Source organism: Triticum aestivum, chromosome 4B (genome assembly GCF_018294505.1).
Source record: "Triticum aestivum cultivar Chinese Spring chromosome 4B, IWGSC CS RefSeq v2.1, whole genome shotgun sequence".
Classification (NCBI taxonomy): Eukaryota; Viridiplantae; Streptophyta; class Magnoliopsida; order Poales; family Poaceae; genus Triticum; species Triticum aestivum.
Genome location: NC_057804.1, coordinates 525,447,744 through 525,458,198, shown reverse-complemented (window position 1 = coordinate 525,458,198; position 10,455 = coordinate 525,447,744). Strand labels below are relative to the sequence as shown.

The following is a 10,455-nucleotide window of genomic DNA, read 5'->3' as shown; positions in this document are numbered from 1 at the left end:
AGCAAGGCAGAGAGAGCTGATGCAGCGCTCTGGTCGGCTCGTCTTGGTAAGATCGGTCATTGTTGCAAGGCCGGTGCATCACCTACTAGTCATGAAGCCGCGTTATGGGTACTAGGGGACATGGATAGCCAGATGCGAGCATTCTTTTGGGTAGGAAAAGATCGCACTCATGGCGGCCAATGCCTAGTGGCATGGAATTCCATTTGCAAACCAATGAGTTTCAGAGGCCTAGGAGTGAAGAATTTGGGGCTACAAGCACTTGCTCCGAGAGTGCGCTGGGAATGATTGGGACGCACGGACGCTCAGAGACCATGGCAGGGCCTTCAGCTTTTGGTAGATGAGGACGCGAGGTTGGTCTTCAACAGCATGGTGAACATAACAGTTGGTAAGGGAGACAATGTCCTCTTCTGGAGAGATAGATGGATCCATGGATTCTCCGTACACGACATTACGCCCCTTTTGGCTCGAGGAGTGGACACCAAAACAAAGAATGCAAGGACAGTCGCCCAGGCATTGATAGAATAGAGATGGGTACAGGATGTGCAGCCACAAACTTCCATGGCGCCTTATTACAAAATGTGCACCTTAGGCACGCTATCTCCACTTTGCATAGGGACGAGCAAACGGAGGATAAATTCACTTGGCCACATGAAAAGTCCGTAGAATACACGGCGAAGTCCACTTACACTCAACTATGTCAAGGCGGGATTTGGTGTCCAATGGCTAACGCAATTTGGCATATCTGGGCACCACTAAAATGCAAAATCTTCGCTTGGTTGGCCGGGCAACACAGACTGTGAACCTCTGATAGACGCGCACGTCACGACCTTCAAGACAAGGCCTCGGCGTGCTATACTTGCTTGCAGGAGGACGACAATGTTGAGCATATTCTGGTGCAGTGTGTGTATGCAAGGGAGGTGTGGCACACTTGCTTTGACATATTGCAGCTAAACACCCAAGCACCAGGCAGTGATGATACTTGGGTCACGTGGTGGCTCCGAACGAGAACAGGTTTCCAGGGGAAGGATAGAAGAGGGTTCGAGTCGTTAGTCATCGGAGTGGCAAGGTCCTTGTGGAAGCAACGGGAAACTTCTTTGACTACGAATTATAAGTTATGTGACTTTGAAATCATACTATTGGGAAGCTTCTTTTAAAGTTATATAAACATTTACTTGGTTACACTGATGAAAAAAGTTGAATTTTGACATATGTGTGCGCGTCATTCATTAGAAGCCGTGATCATGGGTTGACATCATGTAATTGGATTAGCCAGAAAGGAACTTGGTGTGAGAAGAAGAGGCCAACAAGTCGACGCCGCCGGCCGCCGGCCGCCGCAGCTAATCTTGACCTGAAGCCAAAGCTAGCCCGATAAGCCGAAGCACGGAACATTTTCATCCGGGAATCGTGTAAAGTAGTACGGCCTCCTTTTTTATACGGTGTAAACTTTGTGTACATGAATGGCTAAGCTAGTGTGTTCTACCGTGATTTCTGGACAGTTACTACTCTGATGCCCTGGAACATTCCTACATCATCCCTAGCAAAGCAAGTTTTGATTCTAGGCCTGGATGAAGAAGTGGTTCCCGGAGCCGAGGTCGACCGTGACGCTCTGCGAGACGGAGGTGTTGAGCGACGGGTGGCTGACGGTGACCTTGTAGTCGCCGTGCGCGACCTCCGCCTGGAAGTAGCCCTGCTCGTCGGTGGTGCCGGTCTGCGCCGCCGTCCTCCACTCGGCGAGCAGCCGGTCCACCACGTCCCCCTGCGGCAGGTTCTTGAAGTTGTTGTCCGTGAGGCACATGACGTAGCACCCCTGCGGCCGCCACGCGGACCAGAGGATGACCCCCTGCACCGCCGGGTGCGCGTACGCCTCCCGCAGCACCTCCTCCAGGTGCTGCGCCTGCATCGGCCCGCCGGCCACGTCCACCTCCGTCAGCCACACGGGGAGCCCGATCTGGGACAGCGAGTCGAGCGCGGCGCGCATGTAGGGGATGTTGGGGGTGGTGAAGTGCCCCTCCAGCCCGATGGCCATGCCGGCGCCGTTCTCCGGGTAGGACGCGATGATCTGCCGTAGCCGGTCCACGTACCTCCCCGGCGCCGCCGCCATGTCCCCGGGCTGCTCCAGCGTGTTGTAGTCGTTCATGAACATGAGCGCCGACCCGGAGTCCAGCAGCCGCGCCGCCGCGTAGAAGGCCGTGGACGCGTCCCACCCGAACTGCCGCTCGAAGAAGGAGTAGTGCAGGTTCTCGTTCACCACGTCCCACGCGATCACCTGCCCGGCATACCGCGACACGAAGGACCGGATCCGCCGCGACGCCGCCGCCAGGAGGTCCGGGTACGGCAGCGACTGCACCCACCGCGGCTGCTGCTTGGGGTCGTCCCAGAACACGTTGTGCCCGCGCACCCCGATGCCGTGCTGCTTCGCCAGCGCCAGCATCGCGTCCGGCACCGTGTAGTCCTCCCGCCCCGGCGCCGGCTCCGTGCTGTACCACTTCATCTCGTTCTCGAAGGTGGTCACCGTGAACCGGGACGTGAACCACTGCTGGTACCCCGGGTTGGTCAGGATCTCGCGGCTCATGGCGGCGCCCAGAGGGAAGCTGCTGCGGACGTTCTCCACCGACACCTCCGCGCCCTGCAGCGGGTTCCCGCCGGAGTCCTTGGCCTGGAGCCTTACCATCTTCCTCCGCACGGCGCGGGTCGACTCCGTCCGGTGCGCCGCCCACTCCTCCTTGCTGAACGGCTTCAGCGACACGCTGTCCACCCATATATCCACCGTCGCGTTGCTCTGTATGTGGCACGTATGTACGTTGTTCCAATGATCAGTTTAACTTGATAATGTGTTCGTCTTTTCATGAACTACTCGCAAGTGATAAAGTCTATTATTACTACCTCGAAGTAGATCTCGGCGCGTCCGGCGTTGGCGGCGGTGAACCCGCCCTTGAGCATGGACCAGCACCCGGGCTTGGCCACGGCGCCGCCGACGTGAACAAAGTCATCGGCGGTCTTGACAACCGCCCACACGTCGGCGGCGACACCATGGCTCACCTGCAACCACGCTGACAGTGTGTAGTGCGTGTCGTTCTGCAGGTACACCTTCTGGCTGACGCTGTGGTACGGCCGCGTCCGGTTGCCCGCCACGGCGTACCGGTTCCCCGTGGCCACCGACGCGCCCTCGGCGACGGTGCCGTACCCGAAGGCCGACCAGCCCCGGAGGCCGGCGTTGAAGTCCGGGTTGACGATGACCCCGCCGCCGTAGTGCGGCTCCATCGGCTCAACCAAGCACTGCATCCACCTCACACAAGTTAGACGACCGACGTAAGAACAATAGTACAATTTGTGCATAGTATATTTTTAGCTGGTTTGAGCCCAGTGCACAATCTCTAAAAAAAGGCGCATGTCTAGACGTCGACGCGAAACAGATTTCCTGGTTTAGACCGGGTAGAAAGACCCGGAAATTGATCCTGGCACCCGGCTTTTACCGTCCGCGTTTCCTGGTTATTCTATCGGCCAGTTGTGGCATGACCGCCGTACACAAGTTTCATCTTACTTGGCGTCCATGTTGCTTTCGTCTTGGAATATGCATATGCTTTGCTTTGCCTAATCAGCTGGATCAGCAGATAATACTAAAACACTAACCACTAATCTCAGATACTTTCCGCTAACTTTGTCTGTATCTATTATAGTATTATTATTGTATAATATATCATCACTACGGCTGGAACAGCATAAAGACAGACAAAAACATAGAGAAGTACTGTAGACCCAAAGAGAATTTATACTTCCATAGTCCAGACCAGTTTCAGACTATACGTGCATGATTTACGGGTTTTTGTTTTGAGGTGTAGCTAGCTTCTCTAACACGTCCGCGCACTGCGCTAGGACGGCCGCTATCGTGCATGGCACTGAGAAGCACATTAAGGTACTACAGGTAAGAGAGAATTAAGGACATTCCATTTTAACTTGCGCGGGAAACCCACTGGTCCGTTTTAACTTGCGTGGCAAATTAACCCCGTTGCGTGAGGAATAATGGTGTGGCCCATGCATGGTAATCTCCTCTGCTAACCCAGTCCCGAGCTTAGGAAATTATCTGCCCTTGTACACGGGTTAACTATGCTACTGCAGACGTAATGGCATGAGTAATACTCCTAGGAGAGAATAAATGGACTTGCCTCGACGCTTGCGGAAGAATCGTAAGGGAGAGACTTCACCATGGAACCTGAATGAAAACAAATGGTTAGACAGCTGCGTTACAACTTACAAACCGCAACGATTTCTCATGGAATGCAACTATCCAATTGATAGTTGGTTCATTGGTTTAAGGATACATCATACTCTACATGGTGGTGGCTACTAACTAGCAAAGTATAGCAGATTGAATCATGCGCATTGCATACCTTCCATGAGAGCAGCAGCCCATAAGAGCAAGAACACCAGCTTCTCCATCGCCGGTCAGCAGTTCGTGCTCTGCAGTAAGCACCAACCAAGGCAATGGTAATGAGGAAGCAGAGCAGAGAGAAAGAGGAATGCAGGGCAATGGCAATCCCCATGAAAACAGAGCCCAGGCAGTAGTAGATATATACAGATGGATTACCCACATTCGAGAGACCAAGGCACTTGCTCAAGAGCGGCAGTAGGTAGAGGAAGAAGCAGAAGAGGCAGACGATGGTCCAGTCCACGCTCACACTCGCGCTGCCTTGCTCTGTTCCGCCGGGAGCTAAACATCCGCCAACGATCTTTGCGTGGCCTCCCGCCCGAATTTATAGGCGACCCAGTGCGAGGGCGGGCAACACCCCCCGCGACGGCGACGGGGCCAAAAGATTATGATATCCGTCGCGCGCGCGCGCCCGCTTTGCTTGCTGGCCGCGCTCACCTCACCTAGGTAGGCCGCACCCGCACGGGAGGAGATCGAGCTTGCCAAGCAAGCGCGGCCGGATCGGAGGAGTGCTCGATGCCGATCCGTCGCCCGCCCGCGCAAGACACTTGGCCTTTCTCCACTCTAGTTTTTCTTTTTAGCTTAGCCGGTGCCTACGAATGCGAACTCTCTCTGTGTGTGGCCTGGTAGTGGCATTCAGATTTCAGAGCATTCAGCACGGGCTGCCGCTGCTATTGATGAACTGACTGATTGGGGCGGTTCACGAAACGATGGCAATGGCATGGATCGGGCGTGTGTGCTGTGCCGTGCATTGACGCCTGTGAGCCGCATGTGAACCGGCTAGCGTCGTCTACGGGGTCGAGGGGTTCGCGTGGAGCCGGAACAAGAAACTTTTACAGTGACTGGCGTTACATGTGGCGGCGACAGGGAATTCCTCAGAAGAGGCGATTCGATGCTGGCGCGCCCGGCCCAGACACGCGGTCAGTGGCCGTGCATACGACGCCTGCCTCCTATATGCCTATGCGGGCGGAAGTCCAAGTCGATCGATCGTCATGTGAATCCGTGGGGTCGGTTTTAACCTATGCACGGCTGCTACTAATGTCCGTCCCGACCTGCTAGGGCCGGCTCGTGATGCGGTTGTATCATCAGAATGCTGTGCACTGGGCTGGGCACACCGTATAGCAGAAAAGTGCGCGCACAACAGGCCAAAATCCACATGTGAATGTAGTACGAGGCACCACCGATCAAGAAATGAATGTCCTTGCTGCCGCCGCCCATCGTTACCGTTCCGTTCCGTCGAGGGCAAAGGAGTTTTACACATCAGTGACTTGGATAGACACATATACCTAGCGTGGTATCCCTTCAAAATGGGAGCAAAAGTCAATATTTTATTTCCCTAGAACGCTTATATATCTTATAATTAGCCACTTGGTTTCAACAATATGCCAACATTCTTCGCCTGGAATCTCTTCCCTCCGTAGTCGGTCAAGAGCGGGTAAGTAAGGAAGCACCTCACCTCAAGTTCTCATCTTCCGTTCTAGGTATCAAATGAACCTAAACGCTTCTTTCCAAAGTGCGAATCAAATCAGCACTTGTTTTTTCTTATGAACAGGCCCAAGATGAGCAAAGACGACAAAGCGCACCTCAAGCGCTCCCCGATATAAAATACCGACCGTCTCAAGCCATAGGCCATAAGAAGTTGATTGAAGCTTCCAAATTCCAAGTCACATCACAGCATTAGTAGTGGCCACTACTCGCATTGACAAGAAGAATGCAGAAATACCAGTCACCCAGTCACGGAACACAGAAACAAAAGCAGTCTCTGCATTCATTTCTGAAGTCTTGTATATATACCCCGCACCTAACAGGCGAATTAAAATACTGACCATGTGGCAGTAAACTTAGCCGTGGAACGGCCGTCAAACACGCACAGCCAACGAAAAATTACAACGAGCTGACGAGAGGTCTGTGTATCAATCTTCCTGTAGTCCACTGCATGGGCCGTGCGTGACCAACGAAGCCGGCGGGGGCAAGAGACAGCAGTGTGCTATCTCCTATGCTTGGCTTCTTTCTTCACGAGGAACAGAAAAGGAGTGGTTAAGCCATCTTTCTATGGAACAGACAATTCATTCATTCATTCTTATTAAGGTGTGATCATGACAGGTTGAAAACTGGAGTGTGATGCACTCATTAAATTTGAGCACTTCAGCCATCTTGTTCGCCCTTGGGCTTTTCCAGAGGGGAATTCTCGCATATTAACAACTCAGAATGATGATCAAATTTCTTCTAAGCAAAGATCCAACATCACTGAATGCAGACTAGAATTTGCTGCGTGAAGAAAAAGTAACAGGAGTAAACCGAGTTACTGACCTTCAGTCTACAGGGCAGGCGATTAACTATTAACCACTCCCTCCGTCCGGAAATACTTGTCATCAAAATGAATAAAAGGAGATGTATTTAGATGTATTTTAGTTCTAGATACACTCCTTTTTGTCCATTTTGATGACAAGTTTTTTCGGACGGAGGGAGTAGGTTACTGGACTTGCCACATGACTGCCAATATTAGTGTGGTAGCACAACATTACGCCAAGGATCTAAACTAGGTAAGACCTTTTCTAGCTACAATTACCCCTTTGCTTAAGAGCTTGACAGCATTGAGACAAATGGCGGGCAGTCGGACAATATGGCCGAACATGCAAAAGTTGGCAAAGTACCAGGTAAGTATGTTGGCAACCAAACATGATGTTCAGCATACAACAATTATGGTCCGGAGCTTGCACTTGCAGATAACATAAAGCTTTTCTGTATAAGCTGTTTCCTTTGGACGGGTTTTAGAAAACATGTTTCTTTTTTTGGAAAAAAGAGGGGGTGGCCCTCCAATTTCTGGCTGGTAAAGAAAAGGAAACCCGCAAAAAAGAAAACTACAGTGCAGGTGGCCAGCAAGCGCTGCATAGCGCACTGGCTGAGAACCTAGCAGTCAATTCATCAGGCGCAAAAATTTAGAAAATATGTACTTAAACTGCAATAGCACACTTTTCACATTTAGTAGATTTTACTGTAAAATGGATTTACTTGGTATTGCAACTGAAAAACAAACAAAGATTCTAGTGGTGAATTTTTTAGAAAGAAGCAGATCACGTACCTACTTTTATGTCCATCAAACTCCTCCAAGATATCAAGCACTCAAATTTACCAGATTTATGACTAAACTCCGGCTGATGCCACATAAAAGAGCAGCAAAGATCAATAGTATGTACTACCCAGCTGCATGTGTTTGCCTTTTCTGCCTCTTGATAAGCCCTTCCATCAAAGTTATATACGTTGAACTGTCAACAGACATTCCCTTTTGCATCATCTCATCCAAAATGGCCTTAGCTTCTTTGAATTGCCCACCGGTGCATAGCTCATTTACGCGTTTCGTGTAGGCCTCCAGAGCACTATCTTGTGGATTTCCACCAGTTTCTTCCTCAGTATTACCCTCGTGATCCTTCCCTGACTCTGTTTCATCTACAGAAGAAGGCTTCAAGAGGGGAGAAGAAAAGCTTTGAGACAATTTTCCACTCTCAGATAACTTATGCAGCATACTATGTGCTTCTTCTGGTCTCCCTGCCTCAGATAGTGCAGATAACACAACATTGTAAGTAAACGCGTCAGGCTGCAATCCTCTGACTTCCATATCAGCGAGAAAATGCAAAGCAGCTTCAACATCCCCATTTTTGCACATAGTATGTATTAGGGTGTTATATGTGATAACATCAACCTTCTTCCCTTTCTCTACCCATGAGTCAAAGAGCTTCATTGCTTTGTCAAGCTTCCCCTGCAGACACAGTCCATTCATCAAAGTGTTGCAAGTAACAACATCTGGCTTAAAGGAATTTTCCACCATCTTGTTGTGGAACTGGAAGGCATTCTCCAAGTCCCCTTCCTTGCAGTAGGCATGGATGACGATATTGTACGTGGTGTCATCTGGTACCAACCCCTTCTCCATGAGCTCATTCAACTTATCAATCGCCTCTTTCAACCTCCCCATTCTGCCAAGCCCCTTGATCAATGTGTTGTAAGTCGAAATAGTTGGTGTCAACTTCCTCTGAATCATCTCATCCCACAGACGCAGAGCAGGCTCCGGATTATACTCATTGAAGTAGGCTGCCATCACTGTGCCATAGCTGACTTCATCGGGCACAAAACCCCTTTGGGATGGAGATTGTAGCAGCCCTTGAGCCTCTTCATAACGCTTCTCCTTGCATAGATTATATAGCACGGTATTAAGTGTGAAGGTGTCCAATTTGAGTCCCCTACCAACCATCTCATCCATTAGTGCAAATGCTTTGGCGACATTGCCAGCCTTGCAGTATACATCAATCAACGTATTATACGTGATCACATCTGGTGCTAAACCTTCATCTGCCATCTTCTTCAAACACAACAACGCCTCCTCCAATTCCCCATCCTTGCAGAGCCCCTTGATAACAATGTTATGTGTGACCAAAGTCGGCTTCACTCCCTTCTCACGCATTTCCTCGAGCAGCCTCAGTGCATCAGACGAACACCTCCACTTAAAGCACGCATCAGCGAGTGTATTGTAGGTCACTACATCAGGCAGCAAAGTGCCAAGCAGCTCCATCTCATCCTTCAGCCTAAACGCCTCATCCACCTTCTCTGCCTGGCACAGCCCAGCGATAAGCACATTGTACGTCCACAAGTCAGGCTCCAGCCCGTTGGCTGTCATGGCCTCCAAGACCTTGGTCGCCTGCTTAATCCACCCCAGCTTTGCGTAAGCCGACACAAGGGTATTGTACGTCGGCCGTGTGGGCGTGATCCCCTCTTTCTTCATTCTCGCCAGCAGCGTCCTCGCCTCACCGAGCATGCCCTTCCGGCAGTGCGCGTGGAGGAGCGTGTTGTAGGTGACGGCGTCGGGGGAGAGGCCGAACCCCTGCATGGTGGAGAGCGTGGCGAGGGCGTCGGCGAGGGTGCCCTTGGAGCAGTGGGTGTGCACGAGGAGGTTGAAGGTGTAGTGGTTGGGGTGGAGGCGGAGCGCGATGAGAGAGCGGAAGGCGTCGAGGGAGGCCTGCGGGGAGGTGGAGGGGCTACGCGCGAGCGCGGAGAGGACGGCGTTGGCGGCCTGGAGGGAGGGGCGGACGCGGATGCGGCGGCGGAGGGAGTGGAGGAGCTGGGCGGCGAGGTGGGGGAGGCGGAGGCGGGAATAGGCGCAGAGCGCGGCGTCGGCGAGAGGGGTCGAGGGGAGGTGGCCGAGGAGGTGCCGGTGGAGGTGGCGGAGCGGGTCGAGCGGGACGAAGGAGAGGAGCAGCGGGAAGAGGTGGCGGTAGGGGAGGACGGGGAGGAGCGGGAGGAGGGAGGGGAGGCAGGAGGGCGGCGAGAGGAAGCTGCGGTAGGCGAGGAGCGGCTCCGGCGAGGCGAGCGCCGGGTTGGAGGCCGCGACGGCGAGCACGCGCGGGTGGTGGGAGGCGGTGAGGCGCGGGAGGTAGGCGGCTAGGAGGGTGGGCATGGGCACCGGGGCGGGCAGGCGGGACGCCGATACGAGCGCGTCCGCCACGGCCGCGACGAGCGCCGAGTCCGGGTCGGATGCGGCTGCGGCCGAGGCGGAGGTGGACGGCGGGGTGTCCATGGGGAGGAGGGGAGGCGGCGGACGGTGACGGCGCGGCGAGGGGGAGTGGAAAGGAGTCGAGCGGGGAAACTGTGGGGAAGAGAGGACATGGTGGTGTGGGCTGCCCTGCGGGCTGTGGGCTGTGGCCCAGCGACGGCGGAGGGCTATGGACTCTGGTGGACTATCTGGCACATCAGTAGAGTAGGGTGTTCTAGAAAAATCAGTAGAGGGAGAATAGGGACTTCACCTTTTTTTTAGAAGAAACTGGAAATATAAAAATTGAATTGGTCACTTTGAAAAAAATTCCAGGCTGCATAGAAAATAGTGCTCAAATTATGGACCCATATGGAGGCTGGTTGGGATAGTGCATGCTTCATCACTTTGAGTACTTCATCTGTTCAAATTATTTGAAGTTCTATTTTTTCCAAAGTCAGACTTATTTAAGATTCACTCGCAAAAAAAAAACTTATTTAAGATTCAATAT

At 52.5% G+C, this 10,455-nt stretch overlaps 2 protein-coding genes across 4 annotated transcripts; both read right to left on the bottom strand.

Annotated features, from left to right (window-relative positions):
* Positions 1-1,407: 1,407 nt before the first annotated feature.
* LOC123093078 (endo-1,4-beta-xylanase 5) lies at positions 1,408-5,000 on the bottom strand. Of its 2 annotated transcripts, XM_044514976.1 has the most exons (5): positions 4,590-5,000; positions 4,389-4,458; positions 4,164-4,210; positions 2,884-3,276; positions 1,408-2,779 (listed from the first exon to the last, which is right to left on the bottom strand). In XM_044514976.1, the coding sequence occupies exons 2-5, from the start codon at positions 4,435-4,437 to the stop codon at positions 1,556-1,558; spliced, it is 1,713 nt and encodes a 570-aa protein (XP_044370911.1). In that variant the 5' UTR covers positions 4,438-4,458; positions 4,590-5,000; the 3' UTR covers positions 1,408-1,555. The 2 variants fall into 2 exon arrangements, with proteins under 2 accessions (XP_044370911.1, XP_044370910.1); XM_044514975.1 differs by lacking the exon at positions 4,590-5,000 and having other exon boundaries at positions 4,389-4,549.
* A 1,138-nt stretch (positions 5,001-6,138) lies between these two features.
* On the bottom strand, positions 6,139-10,106 carry LOC123093077 (pentatricopeptide repeat-containing protein At2g16880). 2 transcript variants are annotated; one of them, XM_044514973.1, is made up of 2 exons: positions 7,509-10,106; positions 6,139-6,433 (listed from the first exon to the last, which is right to left on the bottom strand). In XM_044514973.1, the coding sequence occupies exon 1, from the start codon at positions 9,990-9,992 to the stop codon at positions 7,623-7,625; it is 2,370 nt and encodes a 789-aa protein (XP_044370908.1). In that variant the 5' UTR covers positions 9,993-10,106; the 3' UTR covers positions 6,139-6,433; positions 7,509-7,622. The 2 variants fall into 2 exon arrangements, with proteins under 2 accessions (XP_044370908.1, XP_044370909.1); XM_044514974.1 differs by having other exon boundaries at positions 6,139-6,437; positions 7,513-10,106.
* Positions 10,107-10,455: the final 349 nt, after the last annotated feature.